This window comes from Leopardus geoffroyi, chromosome B4 (genome assembly GCF_018350155.1).
Source record: "Leopardus geoffroyi isolate Oge1 chromosome B4, O.geoffroyi_Oge1_pat1.0, whole genome shotgun sequence".
Lineage (NCBI taxonomy): Eukaryota > Metazoa > Chordata > Mammalia > Carnivora > Felidae > Leopardus > Leopardus geoffroyi.
Window position 1 is genome coordinate 38,576,878 of NC_059341.1, and position 14,949 is coordinate 38,591,826.

Below are 14,949 nucleotides of genomic sequence, written 5' to 3' on the forward strand. Positions count from 1 at the left end.
CTTTGAATACTTATTATGTGCCAGTATTTTATTATCATCCCTATCTTACACATAAGGAAGCTGAGACTCAGAGAGGTTAAGTAACTTAGCCTGAGTCACACAGCTATTAAGGAGCAAAGCCAAGATGCAAACTCAGATCTGCCTGAGTCACAACTTAATCAGCTAAAAACTATATAGAAGTATACTCTCAATCCTTCTTTTCTCTGAGCCTTGGGGCCTCTGCCCAGAATATTCATAACACTCCTCCAGCCAAACTGTGCTTTCCCCGGTATTACTTGGCCACAATTTTTTCATAACTCAGGCTCTTAAAGGTCCTTTTTTCCAGACCTGTGTATACCTGGTGGACCCCAACAAGTAATTTTTAGAGTTGATCTGGGGGTGACACAAGATGCGAAGGAGTTCAGGACAATGTGTGGACAACTGATCTACACAGTAAGACACAGACATGTGGTGGTCTCTTTCTAAATCAGGGGCTTGCGTGCTTTCCCCAGGGCCATGTCAGTATAGACTCTGAAGCCCCGCCCCCAGAGCGTGGTGCTGGGCACCAGGAGCTTCGCAAGGAGGGGCCTGTGGTCTGCATTAGGACTGTTGAGGATGCCCATGCCATTGGAGCGATTACTGGACAGGGACAAGAGCATGTGCAGTCACCCGGAGGACCACTTCAGTGCTACCCAAACCCAGCCTGGTACTTCGGCCACACCTTCAGGATTAGGAACCATTCTTGGTTACACCAGGCTTCACAAAATGTGAGCTCACTGCTGTAACGTACACTTGATGAGTAGGGACAAGTGTGGTACCCCGATGGCACACCATTCTCACAGGTGGACGAGCATTTATGTGGCCCCACGGCTGTGGCACAAGGCTGACTCAGGTTGGCTTCAGGTTCATGCTGGGATGCTTTCTCCAAGCAAAGGGGGAGCACTAGAAACCACTAGTTACTGCAGAGGCCCTGGTGGCCAGGAGATGGCAGGAGAGATGTGAGGGTGTGATGCTCCCGACAGTGGTCAGGATGGTACTCAGTGGGACCAACGGCAGGTCTAGAGCCGGTGTGGGGGGGATAGCCGGGCTGTGGAACCCTCCCTGTGCAGTCTCAGAGGCCAGGCTATCTCACCCTGAATGCTGGCCCTGCCACTTACAAGCTGTATGTCCTGGGGCCTGTCATTCACCTTTCAGTACCTCGATTTCCATATCTATAAAGTGTAACAGTGAATAGTCCAGGGGGCACCTGGGTGGCTCAGTCAGTTAAGCATCTGACTCTTGATTTCGGCTCAGGCCATGATGTCACAGTTTGTGGGATCGAGCCCTGCGTGGGGCTCTGTGCTGACAGCGAGGAGCCTGCTTAGAATTCTCTCTCTCCCTCTCTCTCTGCCCCTCCCCTGCTCTCTCAGTCTCCACCCCTCCCCCAGTCACTTATGCTCTCTCTCTCTCAAAATAAATAAATGCACTTGAAAAAATTACAGTGAATGGTCCAAATGAGGTGGTGTGCATATTGAGAATAGTGCCTAGCATATGTTGAGGGCCTGATAAAAGTGAGCAAGGGCTTGACAGTATTTATATATCACGGCCGCCATAGGGCCCGGGCCCCACTCTGGCAGACAGTGACAAGGAGGCTTCACGGAATATGAGAAAGCACACCTTCTGCTTCTGTTTGCCACACATAGGAACAGAGAATGGCTGAGGCTGGGTACTCACTTTTTCAGGGCGCACTCCAGCTCATTCTTCTCTTCATGAGCTTCCTGGAGCTGAGAGAAGGTCCTGGTCAGGAAGTCCTCGAAGTTGGACAGTAAGTGAGGCTCGTCCTTCTTTAGCTGCAGCCAGACTTGCTTGATATCACTTTCACTGCGACAGAAAGGGGGACACTGATGTCAGAGCATGCAAACACTGAGCTTCCCAGATGTGAAAGTGACAGCCAGAACACCGTTGTCATGATCATGACAGGAGTGGCTAGCATGTATTGAGTGCCTCCTGTATGCTAGGTACTCTATGTACATCGGCCTATTTGACCCTCACAGTAACCTACCAGGCTGGTGCTCTACTACCCCCAGAAGAGGGTGAGGTGAGCTGTCTCAGATCACTCAGCTGCTGAATGACAGGGTCAAGAGTCAAACTCAGGCTGTCTGGCTTCTGTCCTCACCTCCTTAACCGCACCCTCCACTGCTTCCACGCTCTGGTTTTCCCCAGGCGCTGGTGGTGCTGACTGTGCAAGGCCACGTGCTGGGAGCATCTCAGAATGTCAGGAAGAGGAGAGAGGACAGGAGCCTGGTGCATGTGAGGACAAACGCCATGGAGCTGAAGGAGAGAGCCTGTCGCCCCAGGAAGGATGGTCCTCACAGCTGAGAGGTAAAGACATGCCATCTGATGGATGGCAGAAAGCAATTGTCACTGCGGGGAATGGAGGAGAATATGCAGCACCCCACTGGGGCCTGGTGGCACCAGGAATGAGTGACAGGAGAAAGGAAGGGAAGGTGCAAATCTGCAGGATGTGTGTGCACACAGGGCAAGACAAGTAGAAAGTTGGCAGGGACGCGGGCAGGCAGAGAGACAAAGACACAGAGTGACATGTCCAGAGCCACTGCCACCCCCACTGCCCCTGGCTAAGAGGCACACAGGGCAGGTGTGCACTGGAGAGCAGGAGAGACTCACAGGGCCACACTGATCAGTGACGGGAGGACGGAGGCAGTGGCGCACCCCGCGGACCATGCTCTCCCTCTCTGGAGAAACAGCCGACCATCAAACTGAGCCAGAACAGCAGTCCGACCTGTAACCCATGAAATTCTAAAACCACCATGATCTGAGGGTAGCTACAACCAGGAACCCTCAAGATAAAGAATAAGATCCTTTGTTCTTGTGTAACAAGTGCTATATTTGAGAAGCTTGCCTGAGAAGTGACATTTGAAGGGTGCCTGGGTGGCTCAGTTAGTGAAGAATCTGACTTTGGCTCAGGTCATGATCTCGTGGCTCATGGGTTCAAGCCCCGCGTCAGGCTCTGTGCTGACAGCTCAGAGCCTGGAGCCGGCTATGGATTCTGTCTCCCTCTCTCTCTGCCCCTCCCCTGCTCACACTCTCTCTCTCAAAAATAAATAAACATTAAATTTTTTTAATGTTTAAAAAACAAGTGACATTTGACAGTGCATGTTAGCCATGTGCCTGGGGCACAGATATGGCAGAGCCTCCAGTAAGATTTGCAGACCCACACGACCCTCTTCCAAAGCTCTTTGAACCACTTACTCATGGCCACATCACTCCCTTCCAGATTTCTGGAGAAGGGACAAATCTGTCAATTCTTGATGAAAAATAAGCCAAGGCCCTTAAACTGCCAAATCACTCAGCCAACTGGACAACTGCGAAGTCCAGACGTCCAGCCTACTGCTTCTGCTCCTGGTGGAAGGGGCTAGGGGTGCAGGGCTAGAAGAGACCCTGGGAGGTCAGCTGACCCATCTGCCTGCTTCCAGAACAACACACAAGCTATTCTGGAGCGTGAAATCTTGGAAGACCTCTGAAGTCTTCACAGCCTCCTCTGTTTCCTCATCTGGGGCCCCGTGGTCTTGACACCCCCCTCATGCAGCAACACGAGCCTTCTGCCTTTTGTTTAGCTTCCACAGGGATGGAAGGTGCTGGCCACCGTCTTCTACATATCAATGTCTGCGACCACTGTGGAAACCCTCCCTTGAGCCTTCCCAGGATGCCTCACGCTGGCTCAGTTCTGCATTGGCCTCTGACACGAGCCCTCGGGGTAACATTGGGTAGACTGGTTTGAGAGCCTGGCCAGGAAGGGGGCTTCCCCAGAAGGAATGGGTGGATGGAGAAGTGCCTCTCTTTCATGACAGTTCCTGGGCTCACCCACACCACCCTCCCCCCACCGCCAGGAAGAGGCTTCACAGGGTCACTGGCAGTGGTCGCTGTGCCTCTTACCCCTAGATGATCTGAGTCTGGTCTCTGTCTCATGCACTTCCCACCCACCTGCACACCCACATGCCCCAGCCGATGCCCAGAAGATCTGCCCCTGCTGCTGCCCCTGCTGCTGGGGTCAAACATGCTTCCCCACCAAGCCTCTCACCAGGATCCCTCCTAGGCTTTTGCCAGCCTTTCTCAACTCTGACACAGTCTATCAAATCATTTGCTCAAAATTCCACAGAGCTGCAGATCTTTTTTCTGGCCTGTGTGTTGTGTGCAGACCCCTCCTTTCCTGCTTCCTCTTCTCCTCCCAAGCCTGGGACACATCAGCTCCAATCATTAGGCCATTTTTACTCCTGGAACACATAGCCAACCCAGGACCGAGGCGACCCAGAAACGGAAAGGCAAAATGCAATGGGAAAAGGGAGAAGAAGGTTATTCCACGTTTTTCAGGCCACTGGTTTCCACCAGCTACATCACATTTTATTTTATTTTATTTTATTTTATTTTATTTTATTTTATTTTATTTTATTTTATTATTTTATCCTATTTTTATCTCATTTCATTTTATTTTTTTTTAAGTTTATTTATTTCAGACAGAGCATGAGCGGGGGAGGGGCAGAGAGAGAGGGAGACAGAATCTGAAGCAGGCTCCAGGCTCTGAGCTGGCAGCACAGAGCCCGACATGGGGCTCATGAGATCATGACCTGAGCTGAAGTTGGCCGCCCAACCAACTGAGCTACCCAGGCGGGCCCACTGCATTTCATTTTAAATGTCAGGGCTTAGATAAATTTTGGGGGGAAAATGGGGGATTATGTTTTATTTGAAGTTCCAGCCATCTGAAATTTTCAGCCGAGCTACTGATTATCCAAGTAGTGGGCTGGTACAAATGGGTTCACTTCCTGCCTCAGTTTCCTGATGGTTAGGTTTGGCTCAGGGATACAGTGTGCAAATGCTTGCACGTAAGGTACCTTTGGCAGGAGCACAGCACCGTGGGGCTGGCTGCGATGACCTGCAGCCCTTGAGACCCAGGGCTGGCTTTGGGGGAGGTGAAAATACCGGCAGGCTGGTGGTGACCGGAAGCCTCAGCAAAACACACTGAGAAACCCTCCAGGCCTGGCACGCCCCGTGCTGCACAGCACTCCTCATGGAACCAAGGACCATGCTGACGACGTAGGGTAGAAGTGAGGAGAGTGGGAGAAGAGGGGCCTAGGAGTGTTTCCCATGAGACAGTGTAAAAAAGCAGACACAGAGCCCCTGGTCCATGGCGCACAGACAGGGGTCTGCCAAGGGCAGGCGGTACGGAACAAGCCTCCTCGCTGGCAGCCCGGCACCTGGGGCCTGGTTGAGTGCTTAACAAACTTTAATGGTGCACAGGGCAGACGAAGGGGCTGCTCCTAGGCTGGGCTCCATTCCCCAAATCACTGTCATCACTTACTCCTCGGAAACCTTCTGGGCTCCAAGTTTGTCCATCAGTGTTTGGAACTGAGTCTCCTCATCTTCATCCATGCCGCCCGCATGTTCTTCCCCTCTGGATTGATATACCTTCTCTTCCTGGAGCCGTTCAACCTGCTCGCCTGCATCTTCCTGACCTGGCTTATTCTGGCTGAAGAAGAAGTGGCCTATAGGATGCACAGCACAAGGATCTGAATTAGGCAATATGCACCCGGGAAGACCTTATCGTTCTTAGTTGCCAGGAATCGTTTGGGGCTCCTCTGAGGGAAGAAAAAGGGAAACCCCCTCCAGCAAACATTCCTGGACACCAGCTCCTGGATTTGGGGTCTTCCCGTCTTCCATGAGATTCTGAGTGAGCTGCTACAACCTGGGAAAGGCAGAATGGATGACAGGACTGTGGCACCTTTGTGGCTCTCCGGCTTAAAGCTCATCTCTTCATTGGGTTCTTCTCTAAACAACAAGAGCCTCCCCTCCATCCACCTCCAACAGGCTGACTGTGCTCCATATTACCATCTAGTCACTTCTCCCGGTGGCATCACTGAACTTCACATTTACAAGCAACATAACAGTTTTGGTGCACGTTCTCCATACTCATACTGCCTGTAATATACAGCAATCTGTTTTATGCTCCCAAGGCAGTTAGAAGCTCCTAGAGGTCAGGAAAGGCCTCAGATACTTCTAAACAAACTATATGGCACCTTATATGAGGCAGATGTGTGGTAAGACCTGCATGCTGACCAGTACCTGCTCTGATAAGTATCTGACCAGTATCTTATCTGATGGTATTTCTGGTTTCTTTATCTTGTTCATGAATCTCTGTCCTCCTTCCTCCTGGGTACTTTGAGAATGACTGGTCTATTCAAACCCTCTAGAAATTCCTCTGATAGCTGGTTCCCCTCACCCGGGAAGACTCAGCCAGACCCAGGCTGAAATGAGCCATGCAGCCATCCCACTTTGTTGTGAACTGGTGTCACAGAAAGGAAAAGAGACAAGGAGAGGCTGGAAATCTCATCTCGGCTCCCGTCTTACGTCAAGCCTTCTGCCCAAGCTCCCTTGCATTCCCCTTGCCCTTCTCAGGTGGGAGGGGACCTGGCAGAGACAGTGCAGTGGGCACTGAGAGAACAGTGGTGTGGACAGCTGGTGCGGACACCAGAAAAGAGGCCCAAATAATCTGGAGCTTGGAAACTTCAGGAGGACAGGGAAGCTTGTGCTACACAGACCCACGGGTGTGGTGTGGGAGGAGGCATGCACTTTACATAGCTTTATGTAGCTGGGCCCTGGCATCCATCAGAACTTACTAAATCCAGTGGTGAATTCCTCTGGCGTCAGAAAGCCATTGCCATCAGCATCCAGGGCGTCAAACACATGCTCCAGTTCCTCCAGGCTGAGTGGTAACTCCTCATGGAGCCTCTGAAAACAATCCAGACAGCACTGGTTAACACTTGGATCGTCACAGCGGGCTGCCCTGGGAAGGCAGAGCTTTCTGCCAGAAATGTCCAGAGTGGGCCCTGGCCTACAAAAGATCCCATTACCATCCATCCTTCTCCTCCTTTGAATGTTACAACATTGACTATTTATTGGGTGCCTCCTAATGTGCTAGGCAATTTGCTAGGCGATCCATAAATAATAAATAATAAATAAATAAAATATTTATCAATATTTTTATAAACATGTATATTTGTACTGAATTCTCATGGCAGCCCTCTAGGTGGGCATTATTATCTCCATTTTACTGGTTAAAGTTACCTGCCCAAAGGTCACCTAGCCAGTAAATAACAATGAGTAGTCAAATCTGGGGTCTGACTCCAAAACTGGCCCTCTTCACAGCCACAAAGGACCAGAACTGTACTGGACTGAATCCTGTGGGAGGATCACAGCCATGGGACATGGTGTTGTCAAGTTGAATGAGACTGTGAACATAAAGAACATGGCACAGTGCCTGGCCCAGAGAAAGCATTTGGTAAAAGGTAGTAGGAAGGGGGGGGGGGAGAGAGAGAGAGAGAGAGAGAGAATGAGAGTGATGGATCCACTGACCCACCAAGGCCCAGCAAGTGAATGGCAGAGCCAGGTTTCACGTCTAGTCCTTCCTGGTCTCCTCAGGCCCCTGTCCTCTGCCCTGGTACCTCCTCTACTGAGATGCAGGTATGGGTCACACCCTCAGGAGCCTTCCTGATGGAGGCCACCCACGTCCCAGGGCCCCGGCACCACATTTGTAAGTTTTGGCGGACACACATTTTGGTCCTTCAGCTCTGCGGGGGAAGCTGGATAAGCCCCCTTCTTCTGAGTGACCCCCACCCATCACACCAGGCTGTGCCCCACTTCTGCCCCCTACTGGCTGCCAACCAAAAAGATGTTAACTGTCACTGGCTTAAGGTGTCATTCCCCCAGGAGCATTTGTGTTCTAAGGGAGAATTGGACAAGATGGTGTGCAAGGAAGTTACATATAAGCACTGAACCTGAGCCCTGGCCTGGCTAGGGTCACACAGGATGGGAGGGCAGGGACCAGCCCATGGGATGAGGAGCAAGTGGCTGAGCTCCTGATGCTTCCCTCCGGCCTTCTGCCTGATGTGCAGTGGCCCCAGGCCAAGGCTAATTTGCATAGTTGAAGCAAGCGTAGTCTTATACCCTAATAATCTAAGTCTCCAAACGAGGACTCCCCAAGGGAGTTCATTATAGCCCAGCTGCCCCTCCCCTTCCTCCCCGTTACCCAAGGGACAGGTGCACAAAATCGCCAGTATGCAAGTGACTGACAGCTGAAGACAATGAACACAGGGCTGTAGGAAGGAAGGTATATACCCCTCTGAATAATGAAAACGAGCCGGCAGGTGTGAAAGCCCATAACACAACCTGCGAGAACATTTGGCTTGATCCTATGGCAATCTTCTAGCTGATAAGCCATAAAGTTTAATTTGGCAGGTACTGCATTAAGGCAGACTGTGATGCATTACAAAGTGGAAAGACAGGATGATGTGGAAGCCATTTAGGAGAACTGAATTAAATATGAATGAGTTTTTTAGAAAGCAAGGGGAGTGAGCGTTTGTGCAGAGTCTAGAAGCGCATCTGCTCAGCACAGAGCAGAATCTCTGGCTTATCAACATCCATAAACCAGCTGTCTCAAAAGCCACAGTAAGAGTATGCGGGGTGAGGAGTGAGTCAATTTTGCAAGCAGGAAGTTTTATTAGCCCCATTTGAAACCAAAGGCATCACACGGGAGATAGGGTGAAAACCCTTACAAGTCTGGCCCTCTCCTTGGGGTAATCCTTCCTCCTTCCCACCGTCACCATCAGCCTAGGATTGCTGGATCTGATCAGTGACGTGCCTCACATAGGACTGGAGCTACAAATGGGCTGCAAGAGGTCTGCCGACATTGGTGGGACCCTCAATTTGCCTTTCACTGAAGCCACCCCCACACGTGGGTACCTTTTCTCTCGAGGACGTGAACTGGGAAAAGCTGTTGAATATACACCACCTTAGGCTCTATTCCTGAATCTAACACAAATCCCTCCATCACCTAATCTCAGCCTCTCTTGTCTACAACTCAGGCTGGTTTCCTCTTTCTGCTGTCCGTGAACCTGGAGAAAGTGATATTAGATCTTCCAAGTAGTTCTTGCTCCTCCTGTCCTGGCAAATTAGTACTGAGTGCTTCTTCAGCCTTCTCTGCACGCTGCACCATGCCAGATTCTTGACCCTCTCTTTGTTGGCCCTACTGGAAAAATTCTTTAGTCTCAATCACCATAATCACCTCTTATGTATCTTTGTTCTCAGGGCCTGCAGAGACATGTGAAACCAACTCATTCTGGTCTTGTTTCCTGGGCACCTGGTGCTGTCTACATTTTCAGCCAAGTGAGGTAAGCAAAGAGGGACAGGATTATTCATTCCACTGATCAGAGACCCTGCAAGGCTCTAGATTTGCCTAAAGTCACAGCGGAGACCAGCGCTGGGATTAAAGAGCTGATTTCTCATTTGGGGCTTCAGCTATAGTCAAAGCGTCCTCTGCTGTGTTCTTTCTAGAATTCCGTACTCAGCATTACCATGCCCTGCCTACCCACCTACCACCAAAAGTCTCTCTTGCCAGCAGCACCACATACTAGCCTTCCAGAGATCCTGTTTTTCACTTGTACTTCCATCTGGGAGGGCAGACGGGGGAGGGAGGAGGAATGGGGAGGAAGTCAGCTCACCCAATTCATGCTGCTGCTCTGTAAAACTCTGCAGCTCCTTCAAAGCCAGCCTCCCTCCACTGCCTTAAGTTAGCTCTGAACTCCTGTTTCATTCAGGCTCTGCAGACCCTGGGGCAGGGCCAGGCTGTGCCTTCCCCTGAACACATTGCCTTCTTTTATCAGCTTGTAGTTATATACTGATAGACGCAATCAGTTGATGAATGTCTGCTCCTTCAGTGGACTAGGAGATCTGAGCCAGGGATTCTGTTTGTTTTTACTCACTATCGTGTTCCCAGGTAGCCCCATGCTGACCAACATGGAGTATTCAGATACTTCTTGAATGAATGAATGAATTAATGAATGAACGGCTAAGGGTGATGGCAGGAGACGCTGAACTCCTATCTAGGGAGCACTGGTCTGGACCTCTCATACTCCCAGTCCTGGCCAGCACTACTGCAGATTCTCAGCAAGGTCTTACAAACTGGACATTTTCCAAGACCAGGAATAGGAAGCAATTCTGCAGCAGCAGTGTAAAGGCCTGGGGCTCCCCAAACCATGGAAAAATGCCATCTTCTTCTACACACTAGCCAGACCCCTCTACCTTCCTGGTCACCAGTCCACTAACCTGCCTCACACAGCTTAAAATGAATGGGTGCACAGCTTCAAACATGTCTGAGGAAAAGTTATTAAAGAGAAAACCAGAAGAGATCCATCTTTATGGCCAGAATTAAAGTCTCCCTTCTTCTGGGGCTTCTACAGCATTCTGTTCAGACCTCTCTATTCTAGCACCAAAAACTCTCTTCCCTGTATCATAACTCAGCTACTCCAAACATCTTTATAAGGAGAATTCAAGGTCTGAGATGTGAGATTACCTTTATTCTGCTTTTTGTTTTCACGTGCTTGTTTTGGGCTGACTGTTTGGTATAGCCTAGGGTTTCTCAACCTTGGCACTACTGAAATCTTGGCATGGTTAATTCTTTGTTGGGTGACAAAGAGGACACCATCCTGTGCCTTATAGGGTACGTAGCAGCATCCCTGACAATACCTAGTAGGTGCCAGTAACATCCCCTCGTCTAGTTTCCATCGAAAATGTTTCCAGACATCACCGAACGTCCTCTAAGAAGCAAAATTGCCCCACTCATGTAGACTGGACACACACAACAATAGCACCAGCTGGATATGAGTGGAAGGCCCCCTCTTTAGCAGGCATGCCTTTTCTTTGTCCCCGAGGAGGGACAGATGAGCACTTAAAGTCATAGTATGATGGTTTGGCTGGAAAATAGTACTGTGGCTCCTCAGAAAATTCAGAAACAGAACTACTATATGGTCCAGCAATTTTCCTTCTGTACATATACCCCGAAGAATTGAAAGCAGGGACTCAGAGTATTTGCGCCCCCCTGTTCACAACAGCATCAGTCTCACACGAGGGTGTGAAGCAACCCAGGTGTCCGTCGATGAGCGAATGGATAAACAACCTGTAGTGCACAGGTACGATGAAATATTATCCAACCTTAAAAAGGCAGAAAATTCTGACACCTGTGACAACATGGATGAACCCTGAAGGCATTATGCCAAGTGAAACAAACCAGTCATAAAAGGATAGACACCTGTGAGCCGCTGATAGGAGGAACTTAGAGTAGTCAAATTCAAGAAGACAGAAAGCAGAATGGTGGTTGCCAGGGACTGTGGGGAGGAGGAGTCCATGGAAGTTAGTGTTTAATGGGTACAGCGTATCCATTTTGGAAGATGCAAACAGTTCTAAAGATGGCAGTGGGGATGGTTGCACAACATGAAGGTACTCAATGCTGTTGAGCTGTACACGTACAAATGGTTAAGACAGTAAACTGTATGTTATGTGTATTTTGCCACAATTTTTAAAAATCACACTGTGGAGGACATATAGGGTACATATGCTCCCAACCCCTGCTCCCAACACACACACACACACACACACACACACACACACACACACACACAAAGTGTATTTATGGAGGGATTTCCAGGTCCCAGTCTCAGGGCCAAGAGCTCTACATGCATACGCACATTTAATTCTTCTCTAACCCTGGGAGGTACTATAAATAATTCACAGATGAGGAACTATCGCCTAGAGGGTTTAAGAGGCTCACACAAACTCACATGCTATTAAGTTGCAGATTCAGGGCTAAAACTCAGTGCAATTTGCTATAAAAATCTTAGAGAGTCCAAAGTTAACCTAAACCAGGAATCAGCTAACTTTTTCTGTAGAAGACTAGGAAATACATATTTCAGGCTGGGCAGGCCTTTTGGTCTTTGTCACAGCTACTCACTCCTGCCACAAACATGAAGGCTGCCATGGGCAAGTTGTAAATGAATGAGCACAGCTGTGTTCCAACAAAACTTTACTCACACAAATAGGCAATATTTGGTTTGCCAACTCTTAGATGATTCTTAACAGTGTGGCTAGTCTAGGAACTCTAGGCAGTGTTGGGAGGTAGGTACTTGGCATTGGTAGGTAATCATTTCACTTTGAAAAGTCAAGGAAGCAGGGGTTTTGAGGCTCTAGGTGTCTTCAGAGAGATCTTCTGCCCATACTGGCCCCCTCTCCCTCTCTGGGCTGAAGAAGTCCCTTCACACCCTTCCAGCCTGGCCTTCTCATGTCCCTCTGTCCCTATGAGGCAGGACTGACTTTCACTCGGGGTCCTCAGCCCCATGACTCTGCTTCTCTAGGGGCTGCACCAGACTCTGCCCTGCAAAGCAGTCTTCACCCCAATTCTGCCTGGAGCGATCCCCATGGAACCCAGAGAGTTTCCTCATAAAGGAGGGGGTGGGGTCTGAGGGGCCATGGGTGGAGCTGAGGTTTCTCAAACTGCTGCCTGCAATCTGTTCACACAGGTTGATTCCAACACCGGCTGTCCCCGCAGTAGAACGTCCACATATGGAGCCCTAGCATAGGACAGCTTGCACCCTTGCCCTCAGTGCAGCCTGCCTCTGGTTCCTCCAGGTTTCTCCAGGGACCCCAAAGGAAAAAACTTCTCCTGGACCCTGCTCCTTTCCTTCTGTGGTCCCTGCTCTCTCAGAGTAGGCTGGCTCCATACTGCTGGGGCTCAGACCCTGCAGCAGTCTCCTTCCCCACCCGCACCCCCCCCACCCCTACCTCTTGGATGGACACAAAGTCTTTCTCACCCACTGAAAATAGTTTTTTGTCCATCAGGACCAAGAAGAATAAGAGCACCAAAGGAGGAGCTTAACTCTCTCTTTTTCCTAAAGGACAGTAAGCCCTGCATGGTCTTGTTCTGACTCTGCTTCTTTACCCACCTCTTCCAGCCCCTAGATCTGCTCTCCCTCGGGTCCATGGCCTCACCTTCCTTGACAATCAGTTCCTGTTGTTGTTGTTGTCGTTTTTTAAATATTTATTTATTTATTTATTTTGAGAGAGTGTGAGAGCATGTGGGAGAGGGGCAGAGAGAGAGAATTCCCAGCAGGCTCTGCACTGTCAGCACTGAGTCAGACACAGGGCTCGATCCCACAAACCGTGAGATCATGACCTGAGCGGAAATCAAGAGTTGGAGGCTTAACCGACTGAGCCGCCCAGGCACCCCTCAGTCCCTGCTTTAAAGGGCCTCACCCGGTGGCTGAATTTTCGTGTGCATGCATAATCTGAGCTCTTCTTTCAGTTCCCATGAGGCCAGGCTGAGAACCAAAGGTGAGCAAGGTGGTAGTGGTCAGGTTCAAGGAGGTGACCACCAACCAAAGGGGTCACCTGGCAAAGCAGCTCCGTGAGGGAGTGACAAGGAACAGACAGATGTCTGTAGGTTCTGCCCAGAAGAGCCAAGGGGTATGTGGGGCTTCCACAGAGCATCCAGTGTTGATGATGTGTGGGTTGCTGTTCTCCACGTTATCTCTTTCCAGCCCATCTTCCCCCAGATAGGACCCGAGAAAGCAGCAAAGAGCGCTTAAGTGATGGGCCTTGTTCTTCCTTGATAGCACTTTCGCAGCCTACAGAACTGAAAATTTCAAATGCTTCACTGTCCACAGGTACACAGAAGCTTTGGAAAACAAAGTAGAAATAAAGGCCATGATGTGTAAGTATCCACTAGGTAGGATGTCTGTCCCCTTTTCCTCTTGCCTCGGTCACAATCGAGGACTGAGCAGGAATGTAGCTGAGTTGGTACCTCTGCAACTTGATGGTTATGACTTCATTCCGGGTCAGATACAAATGATTTCTTACAACTTACACTTTGCAGCTTAAATTCACCATGACTCTTCCTCCTTCAGTAAAGTGTGGGCTTCAGTGAAGGTTAATTGGGACACACACACACAGAGAAAGTGCTGAATTGCACCACGCATATGGTCCGGAGCTGACCATCAGTACATGTCAAATTCCCTTTTCTTTCCTTCCAGAAGGGACGATCAAAAGTTAAGTATGCCATTAAAACCACCACCAACAACCACCACAGGCCTGTGAAGGACAATAATGAAGTTCACAGACAGGGTTTCCTCAAGCACACAGAGTCTGACCTTCCATGGAGAGTACGACTTGGGTTGAGTTTCAGTGACAGAAATGTACTGGGGAGCCAACTACTGACAACACAGATGGTCTGAGCTCTCTCATGGGCTAAGCCTGTCCTGTCCTCCGGTCTCTTCCCTCCATTCGTGCATCTATGGCATGGTGGAAGAGCTCTGGGAAAAGCCTGAAAACACCATCCTGTGGGGCCAGGGAAAGACCCACGGCCTTCACCTGGGTCACATGGCTCATCTCTTTGCAGCTCCCACATGTGAGCCCAGAAGGGGACTGAGCCCCATGAGGGTCTACATTCCACTGCCCAACTTCACTGTATTCTGAAAAGCCAAATTTAAAAAAGAAAGCTTAGGGGCGCCTGCGTGGCTCAGTTGGTTGACCATCCAACTCTTGATTTTGGCTCAGGTCATGATCTCACAGTTCGTGGGATTGAGCCCCGTGTTAGGCTCCATGCTGTCAGTGAGGATTCTCTCCCTCTCTCTCTCTCTCTCTCTCTGCCCCTCCCACATTCGTGCTCTCTCTCAAAAAATAAATAAATAAAATTAAAAAATAAAAAGAAGAAAACTTGACCATTGCAGGATTTTCTTGCAACAGCACGGCCATGCATCCCTCCCCAAGATGCTCTTGGCTGGAAAGAGCTGGAGAAAGGCTGAGTCCAGCTTGCTCTGGTGGAGCCTGCATCTTGTTTATGTCAGAGGACATCACGGCTGCAACATAACGGACTTAAGTAAGACACTCAGAAGAAGCTTTTGACACGAATGCTGGAAAGGCACTAGACCAGGGGTGGGAAAACTATGCCCCAGGGTTATAAATCGGACCCCATCATCTGTTTTTTATGGCTAGTGAACTAAGAGTGGCTTTTACACTTTTATTATTTTTTATTCAAGGATAATTAGCATACCATGTTATATTAGTTTCGGGGGTGAGATATAATGTTAAATGGTT

General features: G+C 49.6%; 1 protein-coding gene across 2 annotated transcripts in view; it reads right to left on the minus strand.

The window, feature by feature from the left end:
• The window catches only part of CRACR2A (calcium release activated channel regulator 2A), a 133,860-nt gene that overhangs the window by 57,957 nt on the left and 60,954 nt on the right, over nt 1–14,949 (minus strand). For both annotated transcript variants that reach the window (XM_045463846.1, XM_045463845.1), the window contains 3 exons: nt 6,648–6,759; nt 5,333–5,516; nt 1,693–1,839 (listed from right to left, as the gene is read on the minus strand). In XM_045463846.1, coding sequence (XP_045319802.1) covers nt 1,693–1,839; nt 5,333–5,516; nt 6,648–6,759 — 443 coding nt within the window. The remainder of the gene's footprint in view (nt 1–1,692; nt 1,840–5,332; nt 5,517–6,647; nt 6,760–14,949) is intronic.